This window comes from Kryptolebias marmoratus, linkage group LG19, assembly GCF_001649575.2.
Source record: "Kryptolebias marmoratus isolate JLee-2015 linkage group LG19, ASM164957v2, whole genome shotgun sequence".
Taxonomy (NCBI): Eukaryota; Metazoa; Chordata; class Actinopteri; order Cyprinodontiformes; family Rivulidae; genus Kryptolebias; species Kryptolebias marmoratus.
The window spans coordinates 7,206,489-7,224,116 of NC_051448.1; the positions used below are offsets into that span (position 1 = coordinate 7,206,489).

General features: G+C 40.4%; 2 protein-coding genes and 1 long non-coding RNA gene across 4 annotated transcripts in view; 2 read left to right on the forward strand and 1 right to left on the reverse strand.

Moving 5' to 3' along the window:
* enpp1 (ectonucleotide pyrophosphatase/phosphodiesterase 1) overlaps positions 1 to 4,312 on the forward strand; it is a 29,522-nt gene extending 25,210 nt beyond the window's left edge. For both annotated transcript variants that reach the window (XM_017412058.3, XM_037981656.1), the window contains 5 exons: positions 708 to 837; positions 1,605 to 1,679; positions 2,528 to 2,660; positions 3,205 to 3,349; positions 3,441 to 4,312. In XM_017412058.3, coding sequence (XP_017267547.1) covers positions 708 to 837; positions 1,605 to 1,679; positions 2,528 to 2,660; positions 3,205 to 3,349; positions 3,441 to 3,632 — 675 coding nt within the window. In that variant the 3' untranslated portion in view covers positions 3,633 to 4,312. The remainder of the gene's footprint in view (positions 1 to 707; positions 838 to 1,604; positions 1,680 to 2,527; positions 2,661 to 3,204; positions 3,350 to 3,440) is intronic.
* A 2,232-nt stretch (positions 4,313 to 6,544) lies between these two features.
* On the reverse strand, positions 6,545 to 8,884 carry LOC119618003. Its single transcript, XR_005234533.1, has 4 exons — positions 8,749 to 8,884; positions 7,207 to 7,315; positions 6,938 to 7,000; positions 6,545 to 6,754 (listed from the first exon to the last, which is right to left on the reverse strand). It is a non-coding gene; the product is annotated as an uncharacterized LOC119618003 (long non-coding RNA).
* Positions 6,703 to 17,565, forward strand: sytl3 (synaptotagmin-like 3). The gene is made up of 13 exons (XM_017411804.3): positions 6,703 to 9,565; positions 9,903 to 10,112; positions 11,231 to 11,298; positions 11,503 to 11,554; positions 11,647 to 11,716; positions 11,819 to 11,891; positions 12,287 to 12,414; positions 12,551 to 12,673; positions 12,784 to 12,953; positions 13,040 to 13,136; positions 13,218 to 13,388; positions 14,216 to 14,276; positions 14,967 to 17,565. Exons 1-12 carry the CDS (start codon positions 9,468 to 9,470, stop codon positions 14,273 to 14,275), a joined length of 1,320 nt encoding a protein of 439 aa, XP_017267293.1. The 5' UTR covers positions 6,703 to 9,467; the 3' UTR covers position 14,276; positions 14,967 to 17,565.
* Positions 17,566 to 17,628: the final 63 nt, after the last annotated feature.

Sequence of the window (17,628 nt, forward strand, 5' to 3'; positions counted from 1 at the left end):
TGTACTCTCTCCCTGATCATTTTGGCTCAAACGTTGATTTGTGACGGTTTCATTGTGAGTCACAATACTCATTCCACGCCTAACAAATGTTATTTTAAGTATTAGGTTTTCAGCTGGATTGTCAGTTCTAATAAAACTTTATTTTTAAAAAATGTACTCACATCTGACTCTGGAGTACTTTAGGTAGTTTCTCACTGAGCTCCAAAATGTCTCAAAACCTTTGCAGGGGATCTTAGTTGCAGTGGCCCATGGGTCCATTGCTTGAGTTTTGTACATGTTCAAAACATGTGTGCAACAAATCTTTTTTTTTTTTTTTCTTTCTCAAACCAATCAGAGCCGTCGTGGGGCGTCTCAAACCCGTCCTGAAACCTTCTCAGTTTGGTTTCTGTCATTTCTAGAGCTGTAGAAAATGGTCCAAATCTGCCTTCAGTATCTTCAGTTTAAAAGTTTTTTTTGTACAGTTGATGTTAGTTTTAGAACCCAGGGAAGACCAGATCATTTTTAGGTCCTGAAACATAAAACCTTGGACCTGAGCAACTGCTTGTTCCTTTTCCCATGACTTCAAGAGACCTTTTTTTCCTGTGATAATGAGTAAATTATGAGCTCTGCTGTGTCCTTTACTGGCCAATGCACAAACACAACGGAGCCAAGAAGTCTTACATAATGCTCGGAGTCCTGGTCCAACGCTGACTGATCCACTCTCTCAGTCCAGATTCAGAGGCTCAGGTCCATATGAGTGTGTTCGTGCTGACGTTCGTATCCCATCTTCAGCCAGCCAGCTGTGTTCCCGCTACAGAGACGACCCCGATCTGACCTTCGGCCTTCTGCACCCCCCCTGTGAGTGTGTGTAACTGTATATGTGTGCGTTATTGGCGGGGGCAGCAGCTTGTCGTTCCCACCCAGGTGTCAAATCTATGAATCACATTCTTGTGAAAAGGAACCCCCCCCCTCCCTCCCTCCCTCCTTTTTTAGGGCTGCAACACAGAAGGGCCTTCCACTTCCTGGGAACGAAACCTTGCAAAACTGTGAAATTTTGAAACTCTGCTGGATAACATTTCAGCTCCAGGTGGCTTCAGAAAAAGAAGTGAAAGATGAAAGTTATTAACCTCAGCATCTGTGAAAGAGTGAGCAAAGAAAATAAAATAAACCCGTCATCGTCCTCGTCCTGCGGCACACGTTGAGGCCAGATGTTGATTTTGTGCAGTTAAAATAAAAGCAGGTCGTCTGTTTAAGAAATAAATCAGCAATCCTCAGAATCACTGAAGTGTTGCATGAAACAATTCATCGTTTCAGCTTTTTATTATATGCAGATTTTTAGATTTAATGTCAGAAAATGATGCAATAATAACATGTTTGAACCTGCTGGATAGATTAAAAAGACTTAATTTTTAAGAATGAATTAAATGAATAATAAAGAGATTCAGAACCAAAACTGAACAAAAAGTCGCTAAGTTTTAAACAGCACTAAGTTTAGCTCCATCAGGTTGCATTTTACACTCATTTTGTAAATCGTTTCGTATTTCTTTTGACATTGTTTGCATTTTCAGCGTAAAATCTGTGTTTTGAGATGCGTTTAAATGACCCCACGCATTGTTTCTCTCCAGACCTGAATGCCAGCGGTCCAATAACAGACTCCCTTATCGCCACCAACATGGTGCCGATGTTCCCTGCGTTCACAAGTGAGTAGCTTGCAGCCGTTTGTTGGTTTTTGTGTTCCCAGGTGAACTCAGACACGCAAAAGTGAAATGCAATGATTCATGACTAAAAGCTTTGAGGGGAGGGTGCCAAGCAGCTCAACTTGTTGAACCCTGCAGGGAGGCCTCGTCACAGCCGACTCAGGTTTGAGTCCCGGCTTGTGACTCTGTTCTCCCTGTTTCTGTGCCCCTTTTTGTTAAAGAAGGCCTCGAGAGTTCAGGTTGATTTTGGCAGATCAAAGACTGTTATTAACCAGCTTGTAAATTTGGGGAATTCCTTGGACCTTGGCTTGGTGTCCTGCTTTGTTCTCTCTCTCGGCTCAGGATTCAGGACAGTTGCTGCTGCAGTTCATCTAAGCCTCCGTTGCTCTTAAAGCTGATTTTTTTTTTTTTTTCTGTAACTATACACCACTGCTCTAATTTCACTTCTCCTGTAAAGCACAATTAAAGGTTTTCACCAGCAGAACATTTCCAGAGTCTGCACTCCTGCCGTCCTGCTGCAGGACAGTCGGGATCTAAAGCTCCTCTCAGACTGAGCTGATTCCAAAAAAACAACCTAAATTCAGGATTTTGTTTTGATTTCAGCCATAACACATGCTATAAATGTAATTTCATTCAGATCAACTGTAAAATACAGTAGTGTTTACACTCTGAAAGACTGGCTAGTACGAGTAAATCTGGTCTATGCTGCCCTCTAGTGGCTCATCACTTTTATTACAGGAGGGAGAAGAAGCTCTTTGTTTTTAACTCTCAAATCTTTTTGTAACCACATTTGTCTTGTTAGTTGGAACATTTCGATGCACAACTAAAATCTCTTGTTTGTATTTTCTCAGAGGTCTGGGACCATCTCCACAGTGTAATTCTTTTAAAATTTTCCCAGTGGCTGAATGGCATCAACATCGTCAGTGGGCCGATTTTTGATAATGATTTTGATGGAAACGTCGATCCGCTCACCAAAGTTTCAGGGTAGGTTGGCTCCAGTGATCGCTTTTGTTGATTCGTTCATCATTTAATTGTTAAACATTCGACTGGTTTCGTGAAAGTTTGGCGTGAATCATTTCAGAATGTCTTTTATAAATAATTACCTGATGAGAGGTGTCCAATCCTGGTCCTCGAGGGCCACCATCCTGCATGTTTTACTTGTTTCTCTGCTCCAACACACCTGATTTAAATCAAAGGGTGATTAACAGGCTGCTGCAGAACAAGAAGAGGTGATTTAACCTCTGAATCAGGTGTGCTGGAGCAGGGAAACAAGGAAAACATGCAGGATAGAGGCCCTCCAGGACCAGGATTGGAGACCCTGTTCTAGAAGATATCCTGACCTTATAAAACACAAAAAATGCTATAACTCTGTTAATTTTACAATTATTGAGCTAATATTTGGTGTGGTAGTAGCTGGGAGTGATTCCCAACTTTCAGATCTTTGTTTAAAACTTTAGTATTAACTGTTAGCAAAATATAGCACAAACCACCAGACAAAAAAATGATCTGTAAACTCCCTTCTCTCCAGGAACGCAGCTCCTGTCCCAACACATTTCTTTTTGATCATGACCAGCTGCAGAAACTGGACCTTCGGTCCTTCTGACTGCGAGGGTCCACTTCAGGCCATCTCCTACATCCTGCCCCACAGGCCCGACTACACCGAGGTTTGCATTGTGAGTAACACACGCCTCTGCGTGCCTCACTCCACCTCCGTTCAGACCGTAAACGCACCGCCCGCTCACTCCCTGACTTTCCTCTCTGCAGGAGGTGCTGAAGGAGGAGGGGGACTTGGCATTCGTAGACGAGTGGATGAGTTTTCACGCCTCCCGGGTCCGAGACATCGAGCTCCTAACGGGGCTCAGCTTCTACCACAGCAGGATATCAGTGGAGGAGACGCTACAGCTCAAGACATTTCTACACACCGATTACCCGTACAAAAAGCCCAAGTTAAACTAACACGCTTGTCACACGTGTTATTTTGCACATGTGGACTTTAGGGGATTTTTCTATCAAAGACATTATCGTATAAAACTTTAAATCCCAAAAAAGCCATCCTGGTCTGCAGGCAGATGCCTTTTATTTTGATACACAACTCAGTAACAAAGATTTTTATAACCACAGAACAACCTGACCCATGTTTTGTTGCCTGTTTTTGGATGCGCAGTAAGTTTATTTTATTTTTTTTACATCTATTTAAAGTAATTGATTCCTGATCGTGTTTTTAAATCAAAGATTTTGATCCAATTTCATGAAAGACTTCCAGTTATTGCCTTTAACTTAAGTGGATGATTTAAAAATAAATAAATAAAAAAGGGAACATATTTATTGATGGAAAATTAATCCGATGGAAATTTCAGGATCTCTGATCGGATCCAAAGAGGTGGAAACAATTCATGTTTGTTGAAGTAATTTGGAAAAATGTCTGTCCAAGTTTTGTACCTGCCAAATACTGTTTTGTTTTTTTGTTTGTTTTTTATGTTCGTTTTCACCAATTCCAGTAGTATTTTTAAATGATACTTCAGCTTTTAGTTTGTGTGTGAGTACTGTGTGTGTTTGTTTGCGTGGATGGATGTTCAAGACAACACTGGGAAAAAAAAAAAAAGAAAAATTCAAGTCAGTTTTGTTTTTCTTTTAAAGTACCAGTGTATAAAAATCACGCAGAGCTTTTGACATAAACGTAATAGTTTTTGTGTTTTTAAATATTCTCCCGTCTCCCTTTTTGTTCACGGTCATGTTTCTGCAGCAACTCATACTTAAAAAAAAAGAAAACTACGTCAAACTCCTGCTCTGAATCAGACAGGAGACGAGAAGCTGGAGGGTTTTCAGTCGGTTCGTGCCACTGAATTTATTCACTGAATGAATAACAAAAGCTTGTAGCTGTGACTGTAAAAGAAAAGCTTGAGGGGAGATGATTTTAAGTGTGTTAACATTAGAAGCCCTAAAAAGAAAATGAAATAAATTAGTGAAAATGAAGTAAAAGTAAAAATAAAATTTGGCGAAATATCAATAAGGATCTAATCCCAACAACTTTTTTGTCATTTTGTTTTAAAATTATAAACATTTATTCAAAATTGAGACCATAACTTTCTTGACTTTTCCGTGTTTTTTACACATGTAGTGTCCTGTGCGAAAGTCTTGAGCCATTCCTTGTCTCTTTATACTTTCGAAGGACCCTGACTGTTTTTGTGATCTTTCTGTAATCTTAAAGTGCTTTTTATCAACAGTTCTCCAAGTTTTGCTACATTTTCATCCATTTTTCTGTCTAATTTCAGGACTATAGTCTTCTGTTTGTTACACCTCTTATAAAACTCTGACCTTTGAAACATTCAGGCATAAAAAGGCTCCAAAACTCATGGGATGAACCAGTGTTATCAACACAAAACGGACAACTTAGCTTAATATATATATAACATATTTTAAACTGCATTGTGTTTCCGTCACAGACATGTTTGTTCATTTTTCTTTAGTTGAGTCTTTTGAAAGCTAACAACAATAACACAGTTTGACACATGAAGCTGTTTTTAGCACCAACCTGTTTGCTGAAACTTTGACATACAGGAGATGATCGGCTGAAGAGTGATGCACCTCTCGGGTCCTGTTGGTTGTTTGTGTCCAGTAATCTGTCCAGAACTGGAGCTGCAAATGTGTGTTATTATAGGATGGAAACACTCTGTTTAGTCTTTGACTTTCTCCAGCTGTTCTTTATGTTTGACCTTCATCAGTGTTGTCAGAGCTGCAGGTGCATTCAAATCCAGTTTCATATAAAACTTGTCTTATATGTTTTCACCCTTATACAGTAGCATGGGTTAGCGATGCGGCAGGCGCTTACTTCACACTTTCTCAGGGGAACTTTTCAAACGAGGCCGAGTTGAGATAAAGCCGTCCCACAGAACCACCGCCAGATTGCATCAAAATGTGAAGGAAGGAAGCAGAGCTCTGAACGTTTCCTTCAGTGTATAAAATCTGCCGCTTCCTCAAAACTGGTCCGTGCAGAAACACCAAAGGTAAGATCTTGCATCTCACTGCTCTGCTGTCACTTAGATCTGATGGCACAGACATAACCTCCTGTTGCTTTTCGATATTGTCAGAGGCGAATGTCTCTCAGATCTGATGCGTTTCTAAACATTTACTCAAGATTCTTGCGCAAATGTTGCTGCAACTCCACCAAGTTCTGTCAACATAAAGGGGATTTCTTCTTGTTTTGTGCATGCTGCAAGTGGATGTTTTTTTTAACCTAATGTGTCTTTGACTTTACAGGAAATATTCTACAAAATAAAAGCAATTTAATATATATTTTAACAACAAACTAAATGTTTATAATCCTCTGTTTTTGTCAGTTTATTGATAATTCCCTAACAAATCTGTTCTTCAATGTAACTCTTGGACAAAAACTTGCCCAAAGTGCTGCTGGTTTAGTTTAAACTGAAAGAAAAGCTGTTAAACCTTTTGAGCCACAGCATGGTTTTTCAGAAGTAGATAATTTCCTGTGAACAAATATTTGGAGGATTTATGTTGTTTGAATTTGGAGGAGCGCGTCTCTTAGTTCAGTTTTAAGGTTTTAAGTAAAGAGACAGTGGGTTGTTAATAAATGTTTCTGTTGGGCTGTGCGTGCATGTCGACCGCAGCTTTGCAGGCGCTCGCTCACCTCTTCCAGGAAGTTCTGCGGTGGCAGAGCATGTGAGAGAATCTGGTCTGGTTGTTCTCATGACTCTAGGTTACCATATTTAGATTCTTCTGCAATCAGTCAGGTATCTTTTACTGTCATTGATATGACTGGGGCGACGTGGTCCCCGCTCACTTCTCGGATGTGAACTCAGCCACCACTAAACCACGGACAACCTGAATCATTAAAGTCCTTTAATGCAGGGGGGCGTTCATGAAATGAGTCAATATCTCACACAGAAGCCTGCAGGCGCATTCACTCATTTTAACCTCTCATTCTGCGCCTTTCCTCGCTGATCTTCACATCGATCAGCTGTGTGTCCCCCACAGATCCATGAGGCCTAATTGCAGCAGACGCTGATTGTTTTCTGCAGGCTTCCTGGCAGCTCTGGTTAGTCATCAGCTCAGGCTCTTATCTGCAAACACAGGCCGACAGCAGGCTTATCAACAGCTTTCAATGCTCCCCGCCTGGGATGGCGCTTGTTTTGAAATGATTGAGATGAATGGGGAACCGTGAAGAAGCAGCTCGGCCTTTTAAAGGGATGGTTCAGATCTTTTGAAGGATTCTGTGGAGAGGCTATGAACAATTAACATCTTACCTGTTGTAGATGGCTCTTTAAGCTCAGGTTGGAGGAAAGGCATTTGTTGACAAGCTTAAAAACCTTTAACAAAAACAGACAATTATGTTTTTGTGTGTACAGGGTAATTACAGGTACTTAAATGGTACTTATGGGGTATCATAAAGGGCAATTACAGAGTATTTAAAAGGTACATACAGAGTAAATACAGGGTATCTATGGAGGTGAGGTAGTTTTTAGGTAAAGACAGAGTAACTACAGAACTGGGCTGTTTCATAGTGACTTGTTACCTTGTGCTGTGCTTTTATGTCTAGCTTTGATACTTTTTTGGGTGTCGAAAGTTGAAATAAAATTGAAAGAATGTGGGTTTTCCCCCTTCAGCACTCAGGGCAGGTAACCCTGTAATGAAACATCACAAAAAGGGGGACCATACTTTATTCTGGAGACAAACATTGAGGAGTTTTTGCAAAAATCTGACCCGGTTTTGTAACAGACAAGACCAGAGATTCTGGCTTTGATTAAAGAGACTTTAATGGAAGTCAGAATCTGTGGAGAAATCAGAGTGATTAAGACTTGAACATCGTCTTACATTAACGAATTATAATTACAGTAGAGTCAGGTGATCGATGTGGCGTCAGATAAAACCTGTAAACTGAAAGGAAAGCGATGAATAAATCCTTAAATTTCCCTCTCAGGCGTAACAAACGCGGCATGATGGGAAGTAGTGAAAGGGGATGAAAAAGGGGAAGCTGAAAATGTTTATTCTGAGTTAATATCGTGATTACATCATGCAAATCTGAACAGACCAGAGACTGTCAGACTTTAACGGCCACAAGCTGATTGTATGGTTGTGATATATCAGAGTTTTGTTGGTCAGACAAGAAATGGGGGGATTTTCGAGGCTTTTTATGAAAGAAAAGAACTTCGATTTAATCAAACGCAGCCAGAACTACACATTCAACCTGGGCCTTGTGAATTTACTCACAAAAAGTAGGACGTTACATGAAAGAGCTTTAGGGGAAACGGGACGGTGAAGAAGTTTCTAGTCAACTGTGTTCAGTCCGAGGTTAACCCCATACGTAGATGGTTTCCGGCTGTCAGGCTGGGTGACATCAGCTGCTCTTTATCTGTAAACTCAAATCTTCTGAGCTGTCATCATATGAAGCCGCTCTGCCCTGAGTGAGTTTTATAGATCTGACAGTAGCTTCTGATAATAGTATCCTGTTATCTACTGCTCACCCTCCAGGCCTGAGATCAGCTGCTGTTTGTATCCGTTCTCATACGTAGTTTCTTTTGGGCTCAACTTGTGTCAGTTTGGGTTTAATTATTGGCCGCCTGTGTCTGTGTGTGCTCACGTGTCCGTCTGTTAGCAAAATATGTCAGGAGCCACATGAAAGAATTTAATGAAACTTTTACAAAGCAATCACTGGATGAATATCTACAACCTGATAAACTGTTAGACTTAAGATGGCCGTCACAGCTGAACAATCTAAGGTTTTACAGATATTTAGTTAAAATTTGATGTGGTATTTTGGCCTCCATCTTATCCTAACAGGTCTCAGTCGAAGCGTGTGAATCTCTCTCCTGATTCTGCAAAGACGGATGATGGCCATAACCGTCGGTCTGTGTTTATAAAGAGGTTTAGGGAGAAGTTTGGATTTTTTTTTGAAGAAGAAGTGTTGCTGTGTTGCTGAGAACACATACTCTGAGTGATAACAGATCGTGTGAGATCTTGCTACATCACTTGCGATTTGACCAAAAACAATCGTGCGCAGTTATTTCTGAACACAAGATGCTGACATGAAAGGAAGTGGGTGATATACATGTCTTACCTTTCACATAGTTTCATTTATATTTAGTGGATCATCCTTGGTTTGTCGTCTGTTTGCTCCCCCTGTTTTAGCCTCCTTCAGGTCAACACCGTCCACAAACCCACATTTTTCAAGATAAAAACATCTGAATGTGATTTGCAAAGAAAGGAGCAGAGAAAAAGAAACTAGGTCACAGGCAGACATCAGTCATCAATAATTCAGCTGCTGCACTTTTAGGTTTTATTCACGTCCTGCAGCTGATGGTTCAGCAGGAAGCAGGCCCAATTCTGTTAGAAAGAGCTGACATGTGATGCAAACACTTAAGACCACTAAGAGGAAGTCTGCAGCGTAAAAAGGAAGCCAAAATAGCTCATCTGATTGAGGGTTTGAAATTACTGTGAAGCTACTTGCGTGATCAGGAGGAGGGCTTTGGATGTGATGATATCAGAGGTGGGGTGTTTCCACTCGAGTTCAGATAAGCCGCGCATTAAAGCTGTCAAAGTGTTAAAAACAGATCATATCTGACTCTGACAAAGCTAGAGGCTCAACAGAGGCGCGTAGAGTGACCTTTCCAATCTGCCTTTATTAGATCTTTCAGCTTCAGAGGACAAACAAACAAAAAAAAAAGGAGGAGGTCTGAGGGCGGGTCCAATAAGGAGGAGGACGACGAGGAGACAGAACAAAAAGAAAACAGAGGAGCAGAAGGCAGAACAGACAGAGAAGAAGCAGCCACTTTGAAGATGGATTTAAGTTTTCTTCAAGCCCTGGAGAGAGAAAAGGTCCTGGAGGTCCTAAGGAGAGACAAACACCTGAGGACAGTCGAAGAGGACCGGATCAGGTGAGACATTTCACACCAGATTACTGCTGAGATCAGGCCGATCTGTCAGGAAGCAGCAGTTTAAATAAAACTAAGACTTTAATCAACATAAACCTTCTTCAAACAGGATGTAATGATTCATTTCGACAGTTTGAGCGTCAGTGTAAGCAGGCAGAACAAAATTCTCTGGATCTTTTTAAAATTCCTAATAAATCAACTATGATAAAGAGTTTGTAATTTAGTTTACACTTTAAAACCAGTCTTGTTGCTGAAGAGGGAGAGGGAAATGGTTGCTTTGTAAAACTGAAATTTGGCCGTGATGCTTAAAGGCCCCTGCTCTTCTTCCTCCCATCTCCAGGAGGATGAAGTGCGAGCTGCAGGAGCTGAGGAGGAAAGGCGCGAAGAATTACGCCCGGCAGTACGGCGAGCGGACCTGCGCCCGCTGCCAGAGGTCCCTGGGGAAGCTGTGGAACCCGGGCGCAGTGTGCCGTGGCTGCAGCCACCGCATCTGCAGCAGGTGCAGGGTGGGAGCGGCGGACTGGAAGTGCACCTTGTGCCACGCTTACAGGTACAGATGTGCAGCCAATCACAGCACTGTATGGCTGCTGTGGGGGGAAAAAAAGCTTCTCCTTGACTCTGTTCACCTCTTTACAACCAAACAGCGTCTGCTGTGACCCAGTTTATCAGAGTAGGAGCCCAACAGGAAGGTTTACAGGTTAGAAAATCAAATTAAACTGCAACAAATTTAGATTTTAATTTCCTTGCCTCCTCTTCTCACATCTTAGTCCTTTGGGATCCAAGCAGAGGAGATGAGGAGATGAGGAGAAAGGAGACGAGAAATCAAGGAAATTTTAACACTCCTGCTTCTGAGGCAACATTTTAACTCTAATATTAGCTGATGGGTGAAACGGCTTCATCCTCTGTTCTGTTAGAATCAAAAATTGTTTTTTAGCTTAATTAACTTAATTTCAATCAGACTTTTCTAGACTTTATGCCTTTGGTTGCATGTTGCCAGCTTCCAGTCCTTCCAAACACCAAAATGAAACTAAGTTTCTGCAAGTTTAAACTACAGATAATATTGATCATGTAAAGTCATTATATTAATAACCAAAAAGTAAGCTCCAAGGAATGACAAAACTCTGGCTTCAAACTATGTAAACATATATAATAATTTCAAAAACTATTGTAAATGCAAACAAATATGTTTGAAATCTTTACAGCTCAAAATATCTGTGAAATTTGTTAAAAAATTAATATTTGTGCATGAATTAAGGTAAACTGATAAGCTAATAATATCAGAAAGCCAGATTATGATACATGATCCAATCTGATGCAAAACAACACGATACAAACCAATACCATACATTAGGATACAATACAATACAATGTGAAAAACTATAATGCAAAACAAAACAATATATTTGGATAAAATACGATATGACGCAAAATATTTAAATGTTTTTCAAAGTGAAACCAAACAGCACAAAACAACGTGATACAAAATAGTAGGATAGAATAAGACAGTGCGTTGGACCCAAAAATGCCTGAACAAAATATCCACAAATAAATCATTAAAGGGATAGTTCAGCTTTTTTAAACTTACTGGTTTTTGTTTTTGTTTTTATTGCTGGGCCTCGTTGCGTCGTCTTGTCCGTCCTCTAATCTCGGTGTATTTTCTCTCAACAGGGAGATGAAGATCAGATCAGGACAGTGGTTTTTAGAGGAAAAAGCTAAGAAGTTTTCAGTCACTACAGGTTTGTTTACACTCAGATTACGTGTTTATGTAACTTATCATTCTGTGACAACACTGAGTTATTAAAAAACGACTGCTTCTGCTTGTTTAGACTTGTTTGCTTCAAATGGATTTATTGTTCCTGATTTATTCATTACTTTCATTTTACAGTACAATGAAGAAGAGCCTGAAAGGTCATTTTATTTGTAATAATTGTGTTTTACAGACAAATATAAGACAACTGGAGAAAAACTATTGGGATATTACAGTGTACAAAGGTATGATTAACCCTTATATGTTTATTTAACTCTGATTCATTCAGTAGGCAGCTGTCACATGTTTATTTTCCTCTTTTCCTTTAATCTTGCAGACATATATCAGTTGTGCCTCCAACTCCTCCGCCCCACCTGTCCGACTGTCAGTTTAGAAGCAAATTTAGGGTAAAAATTATACATCAGGATGCATTTTTTGCATTATATATTGCCATAAAAGTGTATAATTAATGCACAGACTGATTTTATTGTGTTTGTTTTGATCTGCAGGAGCTGAAAAACTCAAAGAGTTTCACCAAATCTATGGAGGATCTAATGGTCTGCTTCAAGACTCACATTAAAAGTGAGTTCAGATGGTTGATATGCGCTCTTTTCCCGAGATCAAATAAAGTGATTTTGAGAGAAACTGTCAGGTTGAAATTCGAAACGAGACATCCGATGAATGTTATGTCAGTATACCCCGAATTCTGCCTCAGTAAGCTGAATAGACGCACTGCAGTAACCACACAGGAAGTACGCTTCTGATGAGATAATGCAAAAAAAAAACAAAATAAACCCAATGTTGTCACGACAACTGAATCAGCAGAAACATCAGAATGATTGTGAAGATAAGCTTGTGTACCACACATCCTTCAGGGCAATCTTGTTGCTCTTCTCTAAGAAAACAAAATTCAAATAAAGCATTTTCTCGGTTATGGTCGTCTAATATTTGGAATATCCATCTTTGTGCCTCTGCAGAGATATCCAGTTCACAGACTGACGTCCGAGGAGACACGCTGACGGTCGACGGGCCCCAGAATAGGGCCTGCTTTCAATTTAGCACCCAAAAGAGCCAGTCTGACACCAACATCAACAAATCCAGCTCTGTAAGCCAACTGCAACTGGAAAAGATAGAAAATGGTCTTGCTGCAAAGACAATTTTGAATGATTAGTCTTGAGGTTTTTCGAAATGTTGATGTCATCGTTGTCTGTCAAACCAAATGGTCTCTTGTTGGTCCTCAGCTTTCTAAAGGGGACAGTTTTCCAAGCTTATTCAAGAGGAGCAGAGACAGCGACCAGGACTGCTCGTCCACCGGAGCAGACGAAGAAACGTCGTTCAGCTCCGAGCACTCTGCTGGAAACAGGGTGAGTCGAAGCCGATGGTTGGAGATTAAACCTCCCCAACTCTCCTCCTGTGTTAAAACCCCAGATCATAGATCGTAATCATAATCTGCATCCTGTTTCTCTCCCCTCAGGGCAGCATCAGCAGCATCAGCACAGAGTGTGGCGTCTTCGACAACATCTTCGTCGCCGGGGAGCTGGAGCTGGCCGTGGCCTTCGACACCAACAGCTCCTGCCTGGAGATCACAGTCGGCGCCTGCAGAAATCTGGCCTACGGAGACAGCAAGAAGAAAAAGTGCCACCCGTAAGGACGACTCAGTCCTGCAGTGTGCGTCCAACGTTCTTTGGCTTTCCATTAAACTGCCACGGTTCTGTGTTTCGCTTCTTTAGTTACGTCAAACTCTACGTGCTGCCGGACAAGAGCGTCAAACTAAAGACGTCCCTGAAGAAAAACACCACCGACCCGGTTTACAACGAAGTTCTGAAGGTAGTGGGACGAAGTGTCATTTCTGTCAGCCGCCCTCGCCCTCTGCTTGGAATGAAAGCGTTTCATCTGCTTTCTTGACAGTACGACATAGAGCGCCCCCTGCTGTTTGGAAAGCGACTGCAGGCTTCCGTGTGGCATTCAGGGACCCTGACGAGGAAAGTGTTTCTGGGTGAAGTTCTCATCCCGCTCGATGGCTGGAGGTCCGAAGACAAGGGCTTAGAGAGCTTCCACTGGTACCCGCTGTGTCCGAAGGTAAAACCCTTCATATGTAAGATTATAACACAGAAATACACCAGGTAGAAATGAATCATTCACGCAATACTACAGTACACTCGATAACTTAACCTGTGAAAAATCACAAGGTCTGTGACAAACGTTTTATTGGTTAATTTTAGTCCTTCATCACAACAGGAACAAATCAGGGATGTTAGTCCACTTGTGCTTTATGGAAATCTGCCCAAGATGCTAAAAACTAAAATATTATTACATTATCTGCTGATTGTTAGTCTTTAAACTAACTCAAACGCTCAAGAGTATAGGCTAAATCTTTGTTTCTCAACTCCAGATACCTTCATTGAATCAAACAACTTCTTACAAAACTGGCTTTTTATATTCACTAATACACTGACCATGACTGTGTTGGATTGATTTGGAATATCATTGGACTGGAATAAACTACAACTAGCTTAATTTATTTATCATTCGGTGCTCTAAGATCAGTTTCGTTTTGAATTGAAACTGAATTTAAAACAGCTCAGAGCTTTGGTTCAGATTGTTTCCTGTTACAGTAAAAACCTCTGCAGTCAAAAACTCACTCACTTCTTTTTATACAGATGGTTTTAAAACACATTAGGGTCAGTAAATGTCTAATTTTCCAGGTGATTTCTAACAAACCCTCAGCAGGAACAGCTGTTCACGCTGTCACGGTTCTTTTTGTCTGATTTCATGTTTGAGCTGAGTTTTACAAGATTTTAGTTGCAATTTTGTGTTCAGTTTTCATTCATTTGGTATAAAATTTGTCTGTTTATGTGAGAAAGTTCATCTTTTTAATCTTGTTCTTGTTGTGTTTTTGTGTTCAGGCTGAGAAGACCAATTTTGGCGCCGCGGAGCAAAATGGAAATTTGTCTTTTTATTCTTAAGGTGAGCAGCTAATTGGTCTTAAATGTCTGTCGTCAGTTTAATTATTGCTGTGTTACTGAATATGATGAATCAATACGTCTCTGTTTGACTTTAATCAAATGTTTTTATGTTTGCACAAAATCTTGTAATGGTTGTCTTCAGCTGAGTTCATTTCCTCGACTGGGAAATAAATGAATGATCTTTGGGTTTTATTCTAAATTCACACTGAACAAACTCCTCAGCAGTGCAGTCGATATTAAACGCAGAAGTATTTCGTGGTGAGGTTTATCGTGTGGTTTGTTGTGCTACATGTGAGAAGCAGACTCGGGACTTTTCAGAAAAAGAAGCAGCTCGATGCACAGATAGGCAGATCAGAAATGAGAATAAAACTCATTAAATGCCAGCAGCCCGGACCTCTCAGTTATCTTGTTTCAGCACTAGAGGTCAGATAAACATCACTTTTGAACATTTCCACAGGAGTTGTGCTGTTTTTTTTTTATCTTGCAGAGGTTAAAACGGGTTCAAACTCTGTCCTTATCAGAGCTGCCAAACACTTTCCCATTAATGCAAACGCTGGTCAGACGGCTGCATCAGAGGGTGGATACTTCCACTGTGGTCCAGCGTATCTCTGCCTGAACACCTCACCTGAGAGACGTGTGTGTGTGTGTGTTCATTTGTGTGTATTTAAGCAGCTGTTTCTGTTGCGTTTAGGTGTCCGAACCTGGAAGGAGGCGCACAGCTCATCTGAAGGGCTGGACTGGGACCAGTACGGTGGATCTGAACTTTACCTGGGAGAAGCCCGAATGCTCCCCGGTGACAGCAGAGGTGTCGTTTTCACTTTCTGACGCAACACTTCACTTTAACCCCACCTATGAAGCATTCCTAAGCTCTGTATTTAAGAACAATAAGCTTGTTTTACTTACCATACTATTCACAGCTAACTCCTGCAAAACATTTAGGAAACTATTGATTATAAGATTTCACTATATAGCATCGATTTGGCCTCCCTAATTGTTTATTTTTTATGTCATATATATATATATATATATATATATATATATATATATATATATATATATATATATATTTAACAATCTATTCTATGTGAGCCGTGGTTGATCCAATAAGACGTCATCAGTGATCCTGTTGAGGATAAATAAATGCTACATCACGTATAATATTTCTACCTGGCAGAAGCTAAAGCACAGAAAATTAAAGGCCTAGCATAACAGAGTCTGCATATCACCCGCCGCCTTTCATGCCAGAGTTTTAAACTAAGATCTTATGTTAAAAAATGATGTAGTTTCAGCCTCATTGTTTAAATCTTAAAGATAAAATTATGTCTGAGCGCAAGGTCAGCCCTCAGATTATGTGCTGGGGATGACCACTAGCTACTACCATGCCAGTTTTTAGCTCAGTATCTGTGAAATCCACGATATTTTAGCCATTTTTGCGTTGGCTAAGTTTGATTGATTGAATTAGGTTGACAGCAAAAGTTAATCAGTTGTAGACGTGAATCCAAGGATTGCCTTCTGAGAGGCTCATTTAAATCCGCCCAGTGATTCATGAGATATTTTGCTAACAGACAGACAAATGAACACGCACATTGTTTGCATTTCAGCTGTGAAATATGTCAGGGGGAAAATGCTTTTGTTTCTTTAAACTGCATAAACTGACATACGGATTAGGATGATGGATATTTTTCTCATTGCTGTTTACGAATGCTTCATAGATGGATTTGTGCAGAACCGCTTCCTGCTCGGGTAGAATTTACTGATTTATAAAAAACCAACATGAAGTGAAGCGTTGCTGCAGGGGTCAAAGGTCACTCTGCTGCATTCAGAGCATCTTTAACATGATGTTCTCCAATCAGAGGAGACGAGCCTCCCTGCAAATGACATTAGCGGGAAAGAAATGTGATCCGGGGCCCCGGCGGCCCATCCCAGGAAGTGATTATTTCAGAGGGAGACGAAGCAGACCTGCTTCCTCCTGCACAAAGAGACCTTTCTTGTTTCTGAGGACGCAGCGTCTGAAACACTCGCTCTGGTTTCTTCAGAAAGAAAACCGTCGAGTGGCATCCCGGACAATCTCTCTGTGCCACAAAGTGTTTGTTGTTTTATTTAAATGTCAAAGAATCTGCACTTTATTCTCTGTTGAAAGTATTTATTTTACCCCAGCTATGAGGAGGTTGTGTTTAATTTGATTTATGTTATACAAACTATTTATTTGTCTGTTTACTGTCATGCAGTGCTTTGTGTTCAGTCTGAATGCTTAAACACTCTGTACTGGGGAAAAAAGGAAAATTAAAAGCATTTCTTAGTTATATAACATCATCAGGTCTGCTTCTCTGACAACCATCTGCCAAACCTTTACTCTGTTCTGAATCAAACAAACAAAACCCCAACCTATCACCCTAAAATAAATCTTTTAAACTTGTGAGAACCACAAAGTAACTCCACACAAATAACAAAAAAAAAAAAATCAATCGTTTCTCAATAATTGGGGAAGAAACTAAGAAAATTAAATGCCTACATTTCCTTAAAGGAACAAGTATATCCTGCCATCTTTTATGCCAAACTGAAACCATCTTGTGGGGACAAATATTGGAGTTGTAGATATTTTATTTTGAGTGTGACGTCTTGTGATTCCATGTGAGATTTGTGTGTAACGTTATTTTCAAAGTATGTGTTGCTGATGACTCTCAGCTACTACCACCTTAACATTTAGCTTAACATCTGTAAAACTGACTGACATGTAGCCATTTTTGTGTCAACTGACAACGTTCATCTTGAACTGGATCGACTCCAAAGGTTATTCAGTTGTAGACGTACGTTAAAATCTGTTCACAAACACACACGTGGCAAACAAAAATAGATCCCAGTTGAATTTTTTTCTTCGACAGAGGAAGCTCACAGTAATATCTGAGGTTTACCCATGTCATGTAAATTACTCTGTGCCTGTTTGACGTTTTGTTGCACTTACTGCAGAGGAAAAGATGCAAATAACTGGAGAATTTCTCCCGTTTAACTTTTCCCTGCGAGGCAAACGCTTCCGCTACAAAAAGTCGCCTCAAATTTCACTTTAGCGTCATTATGCTGGAGTAATTGTATAAAAGAAAAGTGTTTATATCGATGAAAACCATCGACAGGCTACCTCAGGACTGGTCTTTTTGATAAACCTTTCAAAATAAAACGCACACCGATGTAAAATTAGGTCTCTTTATTGCCGATAAGTTGAACACCTCTTTATAAAATCCTGGTTATATACAAAGTCCAGCATTGCGGTGTGTTTCCATTACAGTGTCAGTAAATGCTGCTCTAGTCCGAAGACAGAAGAGTTTGGTCTTTAAATGTTTGGGGGGGGGGGGGGGGGG

What these genes read in the sequence shown, in the direction of transcription:
- sytl3 (XM_017411804.3), top strand. Translation starts at nt 9,468, where the DNA reads ATGGATTTAAGTTTTCTTCAAGCCCTGGAGAGAGAAAAGGTCCTGGAG. An exon ending in GTCGAAGAGGACCGGATCAG is followed by an intron (nt 9,566 to 9,902) that starts GTGAGACATTTC and finishes TCCCATCTCCAG; the next exon opens with GAGGATGAAGTGCGAGCTGC. An exon ending in AGTTTAGAAGCAAATTTAGG is followed by an intron (nt 11,717 to 11,818) that starts GTAAAAATTATA and finishes TTTGATCTGCAG; the next exon opens with GAGCTGAAAAACTCAAAGAG.